General features: G+C 50.2%; 6 protein-coding genes across 6 annotated transcripts; 1 reads left to right on the top strand and 5 right to left on the bottom strand.

The window, feature by feature from the left end:
• Positions 1–3,475: 3,475 nt before the first annotated feature.
• EDB91DRAFT_1337566 (kinase-like domain-containing protein) lies at positions 3,476–4,764 on the bottom strand (the record flags this gene model as incomplete). Its single annotated transcript, XM_041325586.1, has 6 exons — positions 3,476–3,862; positions 3,920–4,133; positions 4,182–4,234; positions 4,344–4,528; positions 4,557–4,623; positions 4,678–4,764. The coding sequence occupies 6 exons, from the start codon at positions 4,762–4,764 to the stop codon at positions 3,764–3,766; spliced, it is 705 nt and encodes a 234-aa protein (XP_041175456.1). The 3' UTR covers positions 3,476–3,763.
• Positions 4,765–6,307: 1,543 nt separating this feature from the next.
• EDB91DRAFT_1250276 (uncharacterized protein) lies at positions 6,308–7,082 on the bottom strand (the record flags this gene model as incomplete). Its single annotated transcript, XM_041323205.1, has 2 exons — positions 6,308–6,904; positions 6,957–7,082. 2 exons carry the CDS (start codon positions 7,080–7,082, stop codon positions 6,308–6,310), a joined length of 723 nt encoding a protein of 240 aa, XP_041175455.1.
• Positions 6,853–8,988, bottom strand: EDB91DRAFT_547137 (uncharacterized protein). The gene is made up of 7 exons (XM_041327673.1): positions 8,759–8,988; positions 8,568–8,699; positions 8,439–8,517; positions 7,637–8,386; positions 7,330–7,581; positions 6,957–7,272; positions 6,853–6,904 (listed from the first exon to the last, which is right to left on the bottom strand). Exons 1-6 carry the CDS (start codon positions 8,851–8,853, stop codon positions 7,123–7,125), a joined length of 1,458 nt encoding a protein of 485 aa, XP_041175454.1. The 5' UTR covers positions 8,854–8,988; the 3' UTR covers positions 6,853–6,904; positions 6,957–7,122.
• A 295-nt stretch (positions 8,989–9,283) lies between these two features.
• On the bottom strand, positions 9,284–14,940 carry EDB91DRAFT_1143690 (uncharacterized protein). Its single transcript, XM_041319105.1, has 9 exons — positions 14,872–14,940; positions 14,428–14,823; positions 14,240–14,379; positions 13,231–14,193; positions 12,940–13,177; positions 10,153–12,888; positions 9,928–10,099; positions 9,731–9,877; positions 9,284–9,690 (listed from the first exon to the last, which is right to left on the bottom strand). Exons 1-9 carry the CDS (start codon positions 14,886–14,888, stop codon positions 9,391–9,393), a joined length of 5,109 nt encoding a protein of 1,702 aa, XP_041175453.1. The 5' UTR covers positions 14,889–14,940; the 3' UTR covers positions 9,284–9,390.
• A 170-nt stretch (positions 14,941–15,110) lies between these two features.
• On the top strand, positions 15,111–16,501 carry EDB91DRAFT_1250273 (Ribokinase-like protein; the record flags this gene model as incomplete). The annotated part of the gene is made up of 6 exons (XM_041323204.1): positions 15,111–15,151; positions 15,201–15,327; positions 15,372–15,405; positions 15,465–15,662; positions 15,722–15,830; positions 15,877–16,501. 6 exons carry the CDS (start codon positions 15,111–15,113, stop codon positions 16,499–16,501), a joined length of 1,134 nt encoding a protein of 377 aa, XP_041175452.1.
• An 85-nt stretch (positions 16,502–16,586) lies between these two features.
• Positions 16,587–19,459, bottom strand: EDB91DRAFT_546999 (uncharacterized protein). Its single transcript, XM_041327672.1, has 3 exons — positions 18,802–19,459; positions 18,654–18,748; positions 16,587–18,597 (listed from the first exon to the last, which is right to left on the bottom strand). Exons 1-3 carry the CDS (start codon positions 19,216–19,218, stop codon positions 16,746–16,748), a joined length of 2,364 nt encoding a protein of 787 aa, XP_041175451.1. The 5' UTR covers positions 19,219–19,459; the 3' UTR covers positions 16,587–16,745.
• Between the last annotated feature and the right edge of the window lie 33 nt (positions 19,460–19,492).

Here is a 19,492-nt window from a genome sequence, read left to right as displayed (position 1 = left end):
AGCCCAGTTGTCGTCTGCTCAAAATGTCAAAGTGAACTGCATATTGTATAGTTATGTCATATCCCATACCTCTGGACCTGGAATTCCGGATCTCCCCTGCAAAAGTCCAGTTCTCCATCCTGTTGTCTGCCCAGCGCTCCACCTTTATCTCCATACTCACTCCTATCTCCTTTTAGAATACTGCTCTCCAGCTACCGGTTATGTCTTTTCGCTTTGCTTACTGATCTGTCCGTTTGTACTTCATTTCTGACTTCACTGCTTTGATCCATTATACACTTACTAATAGACTTTCCACATGCTTTGGGCATAGCTTTTTACCTTGCTGACTGATTTGCCTATATGATACCTACAGTATATAAACTTCTGTAATACTCCAGTACTCCTCAGTTCGAATATCATCTTAGTTCTGCTCATTCCCGCTTCTCCGGACTTGAGTCTGATCTCTTGTCCAACTCCAAGTCTTAGGGTTAATCCTTAGGACTATATCTCCGGCTCTACCTTAGGGTAGTCTAACTCTGTTCCACTTCTACTCCAGACTTGTCTGTGGTAGCCTTACTCTGTTCATTCCTAGCCTTCTGGAGTTCTGCCAAACTCCCCCTGCATCTGACCTCTGGACTTACCTGGACTTCCATCAGACTTCCCCTCTGCCTCTCGGAAATTAAGGGCATGTACTCGGGTAAGGGGTGCAGCACACAAGCTGAAGCTGAAGCCCTTTGAGTTACCTTTCCCTTGAGCATGACCTTAACAAGTTAGAGTAACATACCATTGTGCCATGTCTGCCCCATAAAAACCTCTTCATCTTCTGACATTTCAGCTCCCTGATCATCCGAGAGGTCATCTTCATCTAAAAAGTCACTTAAACCTTGTGCAATCATTGCCTTCATGACTGAGTAGTTGCTGATGTTGTCTGCTGAGTTGCCCAGCTCGAAATCAGGAGTGCTAGCCATGTCATCGAGAAGACAATGTAGCTCAACAATGGAGTTAGATTGAGCTTCGGGTACCATTGAACCCTTCCCGCAATGCTGCTGTTTTCTCAAATGATATTTTACTGCATCTTGATGTGACCGGGTGTTATGACCAGCATTCACCAAATGGTAAAGGCAAGCACACAACCACTGGGACTTGGTCACTGTTGATGATAATGAACAAAGATAGGATTGAGCGTGAATGTCTAAGTCTACTACAAGTGTAGAAATGAAGAGGTTAAGTCTAAGGAGTACTTACGCTAACTAACCTACTTATATACATAACATTGAATAGGAGATATCTGAGTATGAAACAAATCGGCCAATGAGAAAAGAGTTGTATGATGACTGCGGATGATGCAGCATGACATCATGATATATAAGCAATGAGTCAGACAGTGACTAAATAGAAACCCAAGATCCGACTGGCATCTCTTCTGTAAGCGAGATTGTTCTAGCCTGTGGAGTAGGGAAGCCAATTGGAGAAACAATGGTTGATATGTGAAGAGGTAAAACTGTGACAGGAGAAGTCATGTGACCAGTGTGGGGAACGTCCCCACTGTAGGCCTGTATCCCATATAATTCCCAAGCCTTACCAGCATCTTCCCATGCATTCCGCTACCCATCCGCATCTTACCCAACCCGTCCACTACATGGAACCCAGCGGAACAATTGCGTACCATGCACATCATATCCCTTTAGCCTTCAGAACATCCTCCCCCGTCCTGTCCCTGTCCTTCCATCCTCACTGGTGAGTACTAGCTATGTTCCCCATGTTACTGACATGTTCCTATCTCATTTCATATGTGTTACGATACTTATATGGATCCTTCCACTACTTGGAACCAGTTCCTTATCTCACAGCCTCACCCGGTTGTAGCATAGCACTTTCCGGAACCCCTTCCTATATAGATAGCAATAGATGGGATCTTAGTTTTTTACCTTTTGATAAACCCGACTCCACTTCCACTTACAGAGTACTTCCCAGTACTCCACTCACTGTTTAAAATATCTTCCTGAATCTATTCCTGATCTCATCGCAACATTCCCACCTCTGTGAGTTCCGCTCGAAATGCCCGACATTGGATCTGACAACTTGGAGCAAGTACCAGACACAAGCCTGGTCTGACTTTGCCCAATCATCCTCCTGCAGGCTTGTAGTTTCCTTTTCCCTCCGTTAGTTCTGTTTGTTCCCCATTTGTTCTGTTTGTTCCCCATTTGTTCTGTCTGTTCCACGTTAGTTCCGTGTAGTTCCGCTTGTCGCACAGCTGTGTTCCACTCGTCGTGTACCTTCCACATCTTTGCGTTCCCAGTCCTGGTAAGGACTGGAACCCTTCAGGTAGCTAGACAGAGTCTAGTCTTTGCTTTCCTCACACTTACTTAAGGACCCTGCTACCCAGTAGCAATCCCCTCAGGACAAGTATTAGTCTCACACCCTTGTTAGACATCTGAATCACCTCAGAGTCTATTTTCCTCACTCACACCGGTTCAGGGAACTAGAAGTAACTGGAGGAAAACTGAGAAATGAAAAATGATTCATATTGGGGATTCGTGACACCAGGTCCTCTTGTGCTTCTGCACTACCTGCCGATCATGAGGTTTGTTGTCCTGACAAAGGTTGCAGACCCATTTGTTCCCCTTAGTAGGCGTCCAAACTGCCAAAATTAAATCCTGGGTGTTAGTTGCGAGCTTATCTGGATCACTTTGTACCATCAGGGTGGGGGAATTCTCCATCAGGCATAGTAGGTTGAGCAATGGGCCTGTTGATGAAGTGATCATTATACTGATGATAAGCAGAACAACCGTGCAAGGATATCTGTAAGATGCCCTACATATATAGTACTTACAAGGCAGAACTGTAGAACAATATTGTTTCCAGTATATGCTGTTTTCGGCTGCAGTGGGATGACCAAACAAGCCTGTTGATCCAATGATTGTTGTGCTGACAGTGTATAGAGAGACTGCCCAAGGATAATTTAAGGATGCCCTGCACAGATAGTACCTATGGGGTGCAGCCCTTGTTCAGTGTTGTTCCCAGGATAAATCGCTTATGGCCAACAGACCAAACACTTTGAGCCTCAGGTTAAACCCAATTAACCTGAGGCCATCTGCTCGGCGGCTGCCGGACAACTCAACATTAGTGCTTTGTCCTTGTTTACACTTAACCAACGGATCTTCTCCTAACTCAGTACTCCGTCTTTATTCAAAACAGTACAGCACACAAATTTATATATATATTGAGTGCCAAAAGGACCGGCTTAACCACAGGTTCAACTAACTTCTTACCATGTATTATGCATCAACTACACTCTTTTTAATCAAATTTAATTGTTTTCGTATATACAAGTTGTAAGTAAGGAACAGCTAACTCACATAAGGGACTAGAAATCTTTATAACAGTAGCAGTAATTTGCGAAAAACTTGTGATAACTATGAAAAAGTTGTAAGGCAGTAAAAGAGTTCGCTAAATTGTTTAATTATACGGAATTATCGACAATTATGCTAATTTTGTCTATTTGTATCTAAGTTAGCGCGGGAGGTTTTCCCTGATGTTGTCCGCTAGTCAAAGTGCTTCTCATGTCACTCCTCTCCTGATATTCAATTACATAACATATGCCAGCGGCGAAGAATGACGAACTTCCTTCAGCGATGTAGGCTTTGAGAGTATGGCATTGGCTAATTTGATTTCACTTGTTGGAGTCCAACGGTTGGACTCTACTTAGCAAACACCCTATGTCGTAAAGTACACTGTATGGTAAATGTTTGGATCGACAATCAGGTATTCTATTGCTGGAGCGTCAGCTGTGCGAATGAGCAGCAACGATCCAACCCGTGAACCGAACGATGAAGACGTATATTATGGAATAGTATCGAAGAGACACTTTGCCCGATAGAACCTGTGCAGACATTTATGGTGAACTTCACCAAACGCTCGAAGCGGTTTGAATACTCACTCGAAGCATGATACTTCCAAGAGAATATATGTCGCCGAGTGTCGTGGGCTGGAGATCATCTGACAGGAGCAGCTCAGGAGCTGTCCATCGCACTGCGCCTGGATACGTAGCGGTGGCCGCGGGGTATGTCGTACCGTCTGCAGGTCGCCGAGCATGCTCGATAGTGCGAAATCGGGGATGCATGCGGTATATCCCAGAGGATAAGAACGTTAAACTGACAAATAAGTTCGTGAGGATGAGAGTGGGCTGAGGTTTTACATACCCCAATGAGATCTCCATGGGTGACGGGATTGTTAGGATAAGAGCAAGGTTATACTCAATGAAAGATGAGTGAGGCCAAGACGGACAATAAGTGAGTCCAGATGCAATATCGTCCAAACGATCCCTTATAAATAGAGGACAAATTCAAGTGATGTGATCATACCAGACTGAGTTCCTCAGCGCTAGTGATCGTCGACCAGCGTTTCTCCAGGTGATCAGTCAACGTCCCATTCGCAGCCCAAGGAGCAACGAGGACCATCGAAAGACCAAAGCCGAAAGCAACGCCCATGAATTCCATGACATTCGGGTACTCAGTCTTCTCCAAATGCCCGTCTCTCTCCCCAGTCTCTGTAGCATATAAACAAGTGGTGCAGACCACCAATGCTTTGACATATTTTCGAGGTCTCCTTGTTAACTGTGAATCTGAAACCCTTCACAGCAACCTGAAACAGACACCTCTTAGCATATCGTCATCATCAAGTCACATCTGTACGAACCGCAATGCTCCGGGTACCATCATTGTACGTGCATTTCCAGACGTTACCAAAAGCGCCCCCAGTTATGGGATCAAGGTCATAACCCATTCTGTCAAGTCGATCGCTTGGACAGGGGTCACTGGACTGTAGATATCTTAGTAGGGCTCTGAAAAATTTGAACAAATAAACCCTGAACGTCTGTTGGTATGTGGGGATATGAGGGTATAAAGCATCCCAGATCACTAGCAAATCCGCACCTACGATCTACGATGGTCATTCTCAACTGTGCCGAACAGTGCTAGTGCTTGGCTGGTCCCGAGAGAAACCGGGCAGATCTACACGACCTGGGGAGAAGTAAAGGGGAGTGCTTAGGCTCGGTTGTTTATGCTCCTGACCACATGCGACACTCTTCTCGAAGAAAGAAGGACGTAAAGGGGAATCAGGCGTGATGGGAGGGCCAAGCGCACTCTAGAGATATTTCATGTCCACCCACAGCAACTGAACGCGACGTAGACGATTGCGAGTTGGGGGTTGAAAAACAAGGGCCTGAATTGGGGGAAACCGGTGTATGTGGAAATGTGGGAGTGAGTCCATTTGGCAATATCAGGTTCCCTCTGGCAGATAGTTCGGATAAGTCAGATACCCCCGAGCACGATGCACTGGTGCTATCTGACACATCGCGAGAGGTTGTCGAGACGAGATGAACGGAAATGAGAAGTACGGATTGGTACTGGGCGCTCGATGGCAAGACCATTTAGCTGATAAGCCCTTCAAATCCTGTACCTGCGGCGAGTCCAGATGTCTGAACGCGATAACTAGTGAACTTACATATAACCCAAGCTCCACCAAGCTCGTTGAAGTAACAGTCCAACGAGTGAGGGGGATGGTGAGAGTACTGCGGGGGAGAAAGTCGCCCGCAGGACATGTTAGCTGATCAATTTTGTACGTTGCAGCTACACGCTATTCTTCGGAAGGGTTGTCATCGCCGGTACGAGGCTAGGCATCTTGAAACGATCATGAGACCTTGGGCTCGGCATTACGAGTGCTTCAGTAAGTATGTCTTGCTATCGTTCGTGGCGGTATTGGACACCCACAGCATTCGAGAGTAGCATCGGAGCAGGTGGGTCGGGTATCATACAAGATAATCCAACTCTGTTGAAGGGACTTGCTCTCTTTAGCAAGCCGAACGTCGCAGCACAACACTTCAGCAGCACGAATACTGCGCTACACAGCCTGAGAACGGCATCTCGGTCGTACACTTTTAACTGCTTCTCCTGATCTTTATAAGCGACGGTGTCCTGAGTACGAAACACGGATGAGCGAGAAGCAGATCATGATGAGATTAGTTATACATGCAGCAAGATGAGAGGGGGGGGGGGCCGAGCGAGTAACAAACAGCAAGTGGAACTACCGCAACAAGTCGACGACAAAAATAAGCTATCTAAACCAGAAGAACCAAGATGTCACTGCACGCTGCAGCTTTTGCGATAAATAAGACATCATGATTCCGCGTGAAGAGAGAGAAAACAAGGGGTCAGCGCACAAACTATGTACACGTATGAACTGAAATGAACACCAGGTAAAAATGTTCGAAAAGCAAGAGCAATGACACAAACACGTGGTTCCGAAAATGATGTCTTCCATCCACCGTTCATTTGAGGTCCACACCGGTCGGATCGAACCATTCACGGAAGTCTTGCTCAAAGTCTGTCCGAAACATGGATGGGTCTAAATCCTCCAATGCTGACATAGATTGGATGAAATCCGAAGACATGAAATTAGGTGGTAGATCGCCTAGATTGGCTTGCGGTTGGCTTGCAGGGATCGAAGCCGGAGGTCCTGATGGTGTTCCGTTTGGAGCAGGGGACTGCGTGATGCTTGAATTTATGGTATTCGGAGTCGGGGGTGCTGTGCCGTGTGCGCTCCCTGTAGGGTTGGATGAAGGCCCTCCCTGGCCTGGAGCAGCGGGAGCATTGTGAGGGGACCCTTCTGGAATACCTGAAGGGTTATTGTTGATGATGGGTTTAACATCCTTCTGATCTTTCATAGGACCGCCCATGGCTGGTGAGGCGGGTGGTGCCATGCCTCCCATAGCTTTGTTCTGAACCAGGTTCTGACCGACTCGATTGTTCTGTGGACCAACGAATTGTTGTGGTTGACCTTGCACAGGATGGAAACCCTGTTCAGAACTTCCAGGAGCTGCTGCTGCCAACATGTTCTTTGTCGTCGCGGTCAGACTCTGTCGGTACTGCAAGTGCTTCAGAACAGTTGAGGGGTAGCCATCAGAATCGATAACTTACCATCATCATGTTATTGCCTCCTGGGATCATACCCGGGTTCATGGCACTACCAGGAGCACCCATGGGCAGTCCCATGCCAGGATTGCCCATGTTCGTTGGAACACCGTGTGGCGGGAAGTTATTCATGGGCGCGCCTTGCATTGGCCCTTGACGCATCATGCTACCATTAGCCATCGATTGTGGCCCGCCTGGCATACCCTGCTGTTGCGGGTGTGGATACCCGGGACCCATGGATGACTGTCTGTTCCAGCGGAGGCGTGCGGCGCGGCCGCTTCCTATCCGGAGGCGAGCTCTCGCTATTCGGGAGCGTGCCATGCTGTCAAATTTGGCAAGTTAGGCACTGTAGATATTAATCCAAGAAAAGAAATATTACTTCTTCTCCGGGAGACGTGCTGTTGCGTTTCATAGCGCGCTGTTGATGTTGCTGTTGTTGCTGTTGCTGCTGCTGTTGTTGCTGCTGCTGCTGTTGTTGTTGCTGCTGCTGCGACAGCTGCTGCATTGTCGGATGTTGCACAGGTCGGCGTTGTTGCCCAGGTGGTGCCATCCCTTGTATGTTCGATGGACCTGCAGGGCCGAGTTGTGATGCCTTCGCGCTCCGCTGCCGCACCTCATTGATAATACGTTGCTGTAATCCACGTCAACAAATCATCCCAAAATGGTGATTGTGACAATGAAAATACCTTTTCTTGGAAGGTAAGCGAGTGCAAGTCCTTATCGGATAAACCCATCGCTACTTTAACAATTGTAACGAGCTCGGTAGGCATACGGCTAAGTTCCTGGTTGAGCATGGCTAGGTCGTTCACTGGCGTCTGGCGGGCGACCAACGATGGGCTGCGTTGCATCATGCCGCTTTGACCAGGCGTACCAGGACGGCTTGGCGAGCGTCCAATAAATGGCGGTGTCTGCGTCTGGGGAGCCGAGCCAAGGGATGGATTTGATGGGTGCATGGGACGATTGAGCATCGTAAGGTGGCTGGGCGGGCCCCCCAGTTGACTCATTGGAGGCTGTGGATGCTGAGGTCCGGCGCCAGGGTTACCTCCTGCAATATGGGGAGAATGAGGATGTGTCATCGTTGGAGACTGGAATGGAGGCGCAGCGCCATTTGGTCTTGGAGGACCGCCAGGCCTCTGCTGCCCTGGTAGTAGCTGTGAGAAGTTTCCTGGTTGACCTGGAGGGCCGCCCGATGACATCGGAATACCGTTTGCTTGAGGACCGTTCATTGGGAATGACATGGGGCCCTGGGCGCCATTCTGCATCGGGCCCGGGTTACCTGGCAAAGAAGCAGGTCCAACACCGTTAGGCATCTGGCCATTGGGCGGCATCGATGCTTGGGGTCTTTGCGTACCGTTCATAAAACGACCCATCGCCGGTGGCGCTTGCCGCATTTGGGGCGCATTGTGTTGTCTGAGGTGTTGCTGCTGCAGTTGATGCTGTTTAGAGGTCGCGGTTGGTACAATGTTACGAGTATTGCAGCCCACGTACCTGCGTGTAGACAATAGCATCATCCGTTCCTGCTCCGTTGCTTTTTGCCGTGAAAAGAACCCAAAAAACACTCCACCACCTGGTATGTGGTCAACCGAGCGCCTAAGGAAGAAGTCAAGGGAGACGTACTCGAATAGAAGACCCTGACGTGCATTGATGGGGGGAGCAGAGTCTGGTGGTATCTCAGCCTCTCCCAACAGCTCGTGAGCTGTTTTACGGAAGCCCCGCTTCTGGCAATAATCATAAATGTAGATGTTGAACCTGGGTGAGCAGGCGACGGGTTAAGTTGGGCCAAGGGAATGAGATATGTGGCGACAAACATCCTGTCCCCTTCCCAAGAGGGATCCGACGACGGGAGAGAGGGTTCACCTGCAGGAGGTTGTGCAGGCATTGATCCGGGTGGGCCAGAGGCCATGAATGGGTCCGATACAGGTTTGAAGAAGGAGAGTAGAATGACAAGAGGGAGTTTAAAAGATCAGGAAAAGGGGAGCGCACGTATCAAATTGGTCGGGTGGAAAATATAAGTCGATGGCAGGTGGCAGAGTCGACTTGAGCTGTGTTAGGCTGCAAAGATATAATAAGGCAGCTCAAGCTGGTAAGACAGCGCACAAGTTCTCCACGACCAATGAGTGAGGGGAAAATGGGATAGATATTACAGGACGGCTACAACAGCGTCAAGATAGGCTTAATCGTCGTCGACGGCGACGGCGAGGAAGTTACCTAGCGGAAGGAAAGAGTAGGCGAATGGGAAGATTGGATTCGTGCCAAACGAAAGGCGCAAGGCCATACTAGATGGGAAATTTCCAATTGTCGCCGACTTTGCCACCAAAAAACTACACGCCGTTTGCCGCATGCTCGTCATGACTTGACCGGTCTACTTTCCACTTCCTTGCCATTACTCTACAATACGTTAGAACATATGATACACGCCTTAACACTACACAATATTAACTCAATGCCTACGAACAACAGCAATCTGAAAATCCCATCCACCAACAATATACTTCACCTCCAATAACCGTCTGATCTCCCGCCACCCCGCACTCCCCTCCTCGGCATCCTGGAGATCTGTTACCACGTAAATGAAGTCTGCAGGTGAGAGAAGCGATCGCAGCAACGATCCAATTAAGAAGGCGATTAGTGCTATGATTAGAACAGTCGACAACGGGTATGTCGTCGGTATTCGAACAATGCTGGTTGTCACTGGGGGACTCGTGGCATCCGTCTCCGTACTCGTCAACCCACCAGGCAGCTTCGGAACACTTTCAGACGATCGACGAGAAGATGGAAACTGATGGAACTAGTGAAACAGGGTCCTTGGTAGGCGAAGACGCCCAGCGAGATAGCGGATTAGGATAAGCGTTTAGGAATCCAAATAATCCACCACTTGATGGTGGCTGCGGCAGAACCTGCAAAACTGTTCCATGCTCCGGGGCATCCTATAACATCGTGGCTTAGGGAAGCCGCATGTTCCTAGTAAGGAACTTACCAATGAAGGTCCATTCTCGATCACTTCCGCCTTTGGCCCATTCTCCTCTGGTGCTTCCGGATCTTCGTTGATATCGGTGGCAGGGATGATAGCGCCGTTATCAAGGAGATCATCCGCACGGGACAGGGGCACCTTGAGTTCGTCGGGGAACGAGTCTCCGTCGTCTGCGGATCTGGTGACGTGCGTCAGCAACGGCTCGCGCGTCAAACACGATTTCTGACTAACCTTTGCAGTACAGGCATACGAGAGACTCGGTCATCCTGAAGCTCATCACGCCCAAGCGCTGTTAATGACTCCTTCTCACTCGCAATCCCGATATTGGCACCACCAACCTTGACCGCCACGCCACCGTCACCCTTCTTGGCACCCAAAGCAGACGTTACGACAGGCTTAATCTCCACCCGCACCACAAACCCTCTTTCATGCAAATCATTAAACCACTGCGGCTTGGGAGGTGCACTCCTGGTCTCCCCTGTAAGCGGATCTTTTACTGTCGACACCTGGTACTGCGCCGTGGGCAAAGTTAACCTTAAGAGATGCCGCGGTGGCCGATCAGCATTCAACCCTGATGAGTGTAGCGGTGAAGCAGGGATGGTGTATACGTTCGAACTGATAGGCAGGTCGGTCGAATCTGAACTTGTGTCCGATTCCACGGATATGAACTTCGTGTTGTCTCGGGGACGAGATATAATGAGTACTTCGTAGCCCTCAGGATAGAGCTTCGAGTCTACGACAATCTCAGCGACGAGGAGATCTGTGGAATGTCTGATTTCGCCTTTCAACGTAAACGCAGAAGAAGATGGCTTCAAGGGCTCCACAGAGGCAGAGGATGTCCTGCGAGGATTTGGCACATGTGATGGGATCGAAGGAGATGTAGGAATGTCTACTGGACTCGCTCTAGCATCAGGAGCGGGACTAAGAGCGAGACCCGCTCTGCTCGGCCTAGGAGTGGTTTCATCAGTTCTACTCGATGTGATATTGGCCAGCGTGAGCAGCAAAACACTGCAATGAGTTCGATTCAGAGGGTTGAAAGTCGAAACGATCAACCTCCGATTGTCGTCCTTCTTCCTTAGTCTCCAAGATGGCGCATTGACTCCCGTGCCGCTCTTCTGTTCTGCCAGAACAACACCTGCTGCTGGAAGCCTCGTATATGGCATGGGTGAATTACCCTTCAGGTAGGTCTCCACCGCAAGTATCGACTTGGGGAGGGCGCTATTGATCAGCGAGTTCACTGCTACTGGTATGGATCCTGCGCAGTCCACCGCAACGACTCTGGTGCACCGCGTTGATGGAATGGCGTAGTTCTCCTTTGTATATGGATCAAGGGTCTCAAACATCCAACCATCGATATACGTCCGCCCAATGGGCAATGCATACGGGTTGTACTTGGATGGCGAATATGATGCAACCGAATCCGGGCTGAAAGATGCTGATACGCAAAATATGACAGAGCGAGCATCTTGCGAGGGACCCGTCTCTCCCGGCGTAACGTCTAAACTTGAAAGTGGAAGCCTGGAGCGAGCCATGATAGACGCCTGGAAGAACCCGCGGTCACGAAAAGGAAACCCTCCCTTGGACACCACAAACGCAGTATGGCATTTCGATCCAAACCTCTCCAAAATCGAGGCTGAAGCGAATCGGACATCCCACTGCTTGCGACACTCATAGTTGGTCACAACGGCAGCAACCTCTTCTGCGGAGACTCCTTCAATGACTTTTTCGCCCTTGTGCACTGGGATGGAGGGCGAGATGTCTGGGAGTAGTTTGCGGTGAACTGAGATAGCCTTGTCCGCCAGCGCTGTCCACCCAGCTTTTGCATCAGGACCACCGCACTGCAGATCTCGCATCCATTGCAAAGCTTCCGCAGCATGTTGCATAGGAGCTCGTGATGCAGACGGAGCACCTCCATCTCCAGGAGCCATTGCAGCAACGGCTTGCTGGGTCGTATTTGTCGCCGATTCCACCGCAGTCGACCAAAAGCTGGCAAGCGGACTCGAGAACTTTGGAGACGTTAACCACGTTGATGAAGGCTTCGCAGACTCGAGTGGCTCAGGTGATAAACTTCTGGGGGTGGATTCTGAACTCGGAGAGTCGCCATCTGCGTCCCACTCTGCCCGCCGTCGTCGAATGACGCCCACGACTGGGGGCTGGTCTAGCGGAATACGTAAAGGCTTGATGCGTTTGCGCTTCGCAAGTGCTTTGATCTCCTGCTCAGGAAGTTCTTCGACATCGACGGTGACACGTGCCCCATTGACCATCACGATACCCTTATCTTTCCCGGATCCCATCGGCCCGCGGCGTACGATAGCGAGAAGCCTTTCATCTGCAGCGAACAGAGCATCGTGCGTGAGCGTGAGCCATAGCCCTCCTCCACCCGCAGATAGTCTATGACGACGCAGAGCGGAAACACTATGCGGAGGGGGGTCCACGACAACGTCAAGCGCAGATGCCCACGTGTCCATGTCACAACGGATCTCACACTCGATCGTATGCATCGTGCGAGAGTTGGTGGACACGGCTGATTCATTTGCCGGATCTTCGGGAATGGTGGTGGGTGACCGACGACTCTCCGAGCCTTCGTACTCGACCCGGAAGGCACCCCTCTCATGATCATATCTCATCTCGTTAGCTTTCGCACCCGCAAGACGTGTCACTACTGGGGGACCACCGCATTTGATGACAAAGTCACCAACGCCAGCGAGCGAAGAGATCATGGACTGTGGGATGCCCGCTTTGTTCGACCATCCTTTGGGATCTGATTGCTCGAGCAAGGTGAGCTGGGTGGTATTCGGAGAGAGTGTTTCGATGGCCCATCCTAGTAGATCGACCTGCGTACGAATGAGAGTTGGGTCTTGAGGAGGGATAGAAGGGAACAAGTATGGATCATCGGCTGAGAATGAGAAGACGTGGATTGTGGTGGGAGATTTATAGACGGTTTTCAAGAGAACGGTGTCTCGACCCCTAAACGCAAGTCAGAAGTAGTTCATAGTGAAGTAAGTGAAGTTTGCGAACTGTACGGGCCATGCAGGTTTGGTCTTGAAATGCCACAGTTGCGTTAGCTCGTTCACATCTTCGAGTAGCACTGCATCCTCGTGTTGCTTGTCCCAGAAAACCCTGGCACCAGGCGAAACCAACGCGCCGTACAAATCCCATAATCCAAGGCCAACAAAGGTAGCTTCGGCTCTATACACCACCAGGGTCGGATCGATAGAATCTAATTGAGTGACTGACACCCCACGTGCTTCCGTAGCTGCACAACGTCCTGAGTACACTGGTTCGAAGCAGAAAATGAAATTCACTCACTCCGCTTCCACTTCGCTTCTGGCTCCTGCAATAGGGACGAGAAGTATATATAACTCCTTTTCACGCGCGACAATATCGTTTTCTCCGCTGCTGCAGGTCGCTCAGTCAATGACCGCGCCAGCTGGGGTCTTGTAGGCGCTGTGGAGCTCGATGCAACAGAGCTCACTGAAGACGTCGTCTGAAAGCTCACATCCGCAGCACTAGTGGCATCTTGCAGGATCTGCTGTTGTTGCTGTTGCTGTACGAAAGACAATGGATCGCGCTCTTCTACAACCTGAATGGTCTGAGGAAGCCCATTCAGCCTGATTCCGCTGGATGGTGCAGAGAGTTCTATAACCGCGCGAACTTTGATTATAGAATGATCGTCTGGGAGGGGCGCGTGAGATATACGGAGAACCGTGAGTTCCGGTGGTTTACTCCCCGCGACGGGAGAAGAAGGTTTCTGCCGCAAGGCAGTGGCGTTCCAGGGGAGACTCTCGACCTTCTGAGAGGAGCCTTTCACAGTTAGTTGTACATCCCACCCTTCATTCGAAGGAAGGACACATTCAAGCGAGCGCACGAGGCGCCTGTGTTCCTTAATGACGTCTAGCCCCTGACCTGTCTCCGCTGTGTGGTCTTCTTCCTCTGTGTGTATCACATATTCAATGGCAAGTGCCTGCCTGTCGAGTTGGAACCGTATTTTCTCAATGCTGACCCCATATCCATGTCCCGCAAGCACCGGTATGCGCGAGCCACGTGCTAAGACGGTCTTATACAGACCCAGCATCATCGTGCACAGCTGTTGGCACACACTAGAAGCAGAGCCAAAATTCCAGATAGCGCGAAGGTCGTGCTGCCAGAAACACGTAATGCGAAGACGTGGCTGCGCTATATATGCCGACATACGCCTCTTGATTTGACCGGCCGGAGAGTTGGGCTGTGGTGCTGGGGATGGTTGAACATACTGAATACACCAAGCGAACACTAGGAGTTATTAGCGAGGCGGGAATGGAACAATGAAGTTACTTACATGCAACATGTGATCTGACGTAGGGAGGGGACGGCCTCAAATACGCTGGCTCATCAGATGAGCGTGGTAATGAGGTGGAAATATCTATTATCGTGGATGTATCTTGGTAGAGGCGTGAAATCGTTACAGTATCTCGTGGACTGCACAATAATCAATATATCTCGAAGACCGACAGAAAAATCACGAACTTGGCAGGCCAACCAAGCGTAAAATTAGTCTTGGATATTCGTGTCTGGCGATCGAACATCTCCACCAAATGCGCGCTTTCAACTGCGGGGTCCCACTCCTGTCTAAGTTCCGGTGTGGTGATGACGGCCTTCCATGCATCGAGAGAAGCGGACTGGTCGGTAATTGGGACATCGAGGACAACTCTGTACACGTTCTCGCCCGACTTGATGGCTTTGCGGTGCACGGCGACGTCGGTGAGCTCGGGATTTGAGGAGGCGCGTGACTTTCCTTTGCCTGGCGAGGATGAGTCGCTCGCTAAGGAAATATGTTTCCATTCCGACGAGGAATGGGAATTAAGGAGCTGGCGGAAAGTGGCTTCAGCACCATCCAGTGCTTCCTGCCATGTTTGACGGAGCCTAAGGCAACATTTAGAGCTTTGCAGTATAAGGTAGAAGATAGCAAACCTTGTACCGTCAGTCATACCACAAACTAGAAAAACAACAACGTTACTGGAAACTTGAGCTCCACCAAACGTTCGACGTACTTACTACGCAACACACCCCTCCCATTTTGTAACCGCCACGTGGCAAAGACTCTTTACCAAAAAGGAAATTTCTACAAGAACTGGCCGCATTCCGGAATCCGGATCGATCACAGCATGATAGCAGGAAGTATCGACTCGGACTCCGACAAGTGGACGGCGATGGCTATACAATCGACGCCAGAGATCAATGGCACGACTAGGTCCGTGATCCATGCTTAAATCATTTGATTCCTTACTAACACCAAGCAGCGAACCCGCAGTCGAACCCGCAGTCGATACCGACAGGATATTGAGCATCCAGTCGCACGTCGCATACGGATACGTGGGCGGGAAGGCTGCTGTATTCCCCCTCCAATGCATAGGCTATGACGTTGATGTACGCCTCTCATTTCATGCAGAACACCCTCTGACTGTACCTAGGTAGTCAATACCGTGAATTTTTCAAATCACACCGGTGAGTTTACTACTTGCTCCACCATGAGTCACTCCTCAGTAAAACTGTATCAAACATAGGTTATGGACGCTTCGGTGGAACCAAAGCATCTGCAGAAGAACTCACATTGATCTTTAAGACGATGGATGGGGCTGGATTGCTGTCTCCCCGCAGACTCCTCACAGGTTATATACCAAATGCCGCGGCTTTGGAAGTCGTAAAGGAACTTGCGCAAAAGCTTGAGTCACATAACCCGCACCTTATATACCTCATGGATCGTAAGTTCCTCAAACCCTCACCACCCACCATTTTTCTGATTTTGACAATCCGAATGCAGCCGTACTCGGTGACTCGGGCAAGCTCTATGTATCACAAGATGTAATACCCATATACAAGGAGATGTTTTCTTTTGCGACGATCATCACTCCTAACTGGTTTGAAGTAGAGTGAGCGCCTTTCCCTCACTGATTGGTGGATCCTGACGTCATAAAGGACTCTTACCGGAGTACCACTCCGTTCCCTAAGCGCTCTCCAGAATGCACTATCCATCCTGCACAAACGTGTCCCACACGTCGTCATCTCCTCTATACCCCTACAACCATGGTTGTCCTTGGTCCTCCCCAAGACCATACAACCTCCAGCCTCCATAGACGACCAACAAGACTATCTCCTCTGCATCTCCTCATCCCGCACTCTCGGAACAACCACCCATTCCACAGTACACGCTAGACTCGTCCCACTGATCCCAGGATACTTTTCCGGAGTCGGCGACCTTTTCTCCGCGTTGACCCTCGGGCACTTCAACCCGTCCTCCACGCCTTCAGATAGCAAACTTCATTTGGCGACACAGACGCCGTTGTCATTCGCCGTTGCTGCTGCTTTGCACAAGACATATTCGATCCTTGAGTTCACCAACGCTTTTGCAGTGCGACTTCCTGCTGAAGACCGCACGGCTACTGATGACGAGCTTGACGCAGCTGAGCCTGTGAGAAAGCTTAGACGAATGAGGGGCAGAGAGCTTAGACTTGTGCAAGGGCAGCACATATTGCGGGAGGAGTGGAGGGAGGGGCAGGGCAAAGATCTGCAATTCTGGGATGGTTTCTGGGACTCTTGTTAAGAGAGATACCAGTTGGTTGCACGTAACTTAATCGTGTTAACCAGCAGTTAGACTCAGCACACCTGACACTAGAATTTTCGTCTCGCGTTTCTCAAACGGATTGATACCAGGATCCCGGTCATGAGGAGGTGCAAGTGCACATGTACCAAGACTTGATGAACATCACACAACAACAGCGGACAGCAGTCAATAAAACGAGCACGAAGTATTACTATGTATCCTCTCTAGACATCCTAGCACTGCACTAAGATGCAACCCCACCCTGCCGCACAATCTCCATCGGCGTCACACCTCCATGACTAGGCGCCGGTATCGACGACGCCGCACTCCTCAACTGCTCCTCCGTCATCCGCCTTCGCCGCTCCCCCACCTTCCATATCACATCCTTGAGCTCCTGCACCACCTCCCCACCCGGCCCCCACCGTTCAACCTTAGACTCACGCGCATCCCCAACAGCCCCACCACTCTCCCGCCGTGCCCTCGCAAGCTTTATCCGCTCCTCCCTCGTCATCTTCGACCGCTCACGCATATACGCCGGTGAGTTCCCCGTCTCAGCTTCAAACACCTGCTCGATACCAGGCGGAGGTAAATGATGCGATGACGATGTTAGCAGCAGAGGGGATGTCGCATCATCTGCATCGAATGTCTCTCCGGATGGTGAGATCACCGTCAACCCGATGTCCTCGTTTTGCCTGTCCATGCATGGTGGTGCTTCTTCAGGCTTGTCGGAATCGTCGCTGCCCATGTCAGGAGCTAAGGTGGGCAAGTCTTCTGGTTCCTCTGGCGAGGGGCTGGGTGGATGCACGATGTTTGTGAGCCTCTCCCTGCCGCGCTCACACTCCCGCAATGCAAGACCAATCTCACGCCGCAGGCGTTCGTAGGCCAAAAGAGCAGGGTGACCAGAGGGCTCCATAGATGACATCGATGAATGCGGAGAATGTCCAAGCGATGTCTCTTCTTTCAGCGAGGTCACGCAGTGCTCAAGGTGATCTCGCGCGTCGTTTAGAGCAGACGAAATAGCATCGACGTGAGCTGCAAATCGTGCAAGGTCACTGGGCAATGGCGCAAAGGATGTGATTTGAGAGATCGAGTGCGAAAGAGGGCGCGTGAAGACTGGAGGCGATGGTAGCGAAGAGGAAGCCCGCATGTCGGATGAAGAATCTGATGCAGCTTCGTCCTTACAAAGCTGTTCCTGTTCCTCTACCTCATCCAGAACCTCAGTGAGTCTCGATGAAGCATCCACTAATGTTGTCGTAAGGAGGCTCATGAGCGAACGCACGTCCTCCCAATAAGCATCATCTTCATCCTCTTCGAAACGAAGAGCTAATAAATGAGAACATGCGTATCGTCTCGAAGCAAGGGCACTCTGAAGAGACAGATTCAAGGATGACAAGGAGAGCGGATGTCGGGTTGTTTGCATACTTGTGTATTTTGAGGCGGGGGACATTGTTGGAAGGTGCCTCGAGTCAGAGTTACTTCTGAATAATGATACGGCAGAATTTCGGGGTAACACCCCAAATTTGCTCATACCCTGACTCTGACGCTTTCGGCGGAGATCAAGAGCAGCAGCACCAAAGAAATCATCCTCACCCTCTGGTAGCGAGGAAGCCCCAGGGTGAGTGTCATCCTCCTCAACCACATCAAGCAGTGGTTTGAGAGGGGACGGGCTCGTCGGAGCGCTGACACTGCTTCTTCGTGATGGTGACGCAGCATCAAGGAGTGCACTAAGATCTGATCTCCGCTTGTCTCTCCTCTGTGCAATGCGGGAAGTGGGACTTCCTGCCTGTGCAAGAGCAGAGTAGGACCCATTCCACGTTGACCTCTTCAGATCGCGGGCGGAAGTAGAGTTGCCACGTTGCCGAGATCCTGGCAGAGAAAGTGGCCGATGGTGATCGCTATTAAGAGAGAACGTGAGTTTCATAGGTGATGGCGGGGCATACATCTCCGAAAGCTGCGCAAGCTCAGGTGGAGATGCAATTGCAGAAAGCAGTTGGCGAACATTATCGCATTGGGTTTGAGTCGTAAGCAGGGAGGTTGATAGTGCCACCCTGAGTGACGAAGGAGGTGTCATTGGAGAGGATGGTCCGTAGAAGATGCTGTAGATGAGACGGTATGGTCAGGACACGCGTTTCGATGATGTCATATCAAATACCTTCGCTCTTCATTTTCTAGGATGTCAAGGGTATCATGAATAACGGCGTCCCACACCTTGCCCGCTATTATTAAATTTTGCAGAGCTTCCAGTGACTGAAAAAGAAAAGGTAAGTTCATTTCCTATAAAGTGCAATTGCAAGGCTCACAGGTGTGATGATGTCAGGTTTAGAATGTATATCCAATCGATGAACGTGCATATAATACAGTGTGCCAATGAGCAACAGAACAAACAAGGAGTAAAATCGAGCGCTGAGTGCTGCAACAGCAAGAGTGATAGAAAGGGTTACGGGCCATACATGTATTTCGGATTCGGCGGGTATGGTTAGGGAAATTTGATCGGTTGCTGTGCTTTCAGCAACGCTGGTAGTCCTGCTGTGATTACTTGCGAGTTTGCCAGGAATTGAGGGTGAAAAGGAACGGCGGTGTGGGTGAGGGACGGGGGTGGAGGCGAAACCCGGGGAAAGAAGGGAGGAGGATATGACACCATACTTGAAATGCTCGGCGAAAGCTCGCGTGCGCTTGGAGACCCGCTCAGAAGTAAAGAGCGAGTTCAGAAACTGCATGACATAGCAGGTGAGAAAGAGTGAAGAGGTTATGAGAGATGGATTGACCGAGGATATAAAGATATATACGCGAACTCAGGAACGGTGTTATGACTACGAAGTGATAACATACCTGAAGCGCGCCAAAAATAAGGAAACATATTTTTTCGACCTGGGCACTGTACTTGAAAACTACTGACGACTCTGTGAATGAATACTGAGACATTGAGAAAAGTGGGCAGCTTCCAGGCATTTGTTCGGGAGCTTCACCCGAATCTGCAGCAGTGAGAATGAG

This window comes from Suillus paluster (genome assembly GCF_016628075.1).
Source record: "Suillus paluster strain FC165 chromosome Unknown EDB91scaffold_41, whole genome shotgun sequence".
NCBI classification, from domain to species: Eukaryota; Fungi; Basidiomycota; class Agaricomycetes; order Boletales; family Suillaceae; genus Suillus; species Suillus paluster.
The sequence above is the reverse complement of the archived record's forward strand: the minus strand, read 5'-3'. Positions and strand labels throughout refer to the sequence as shown.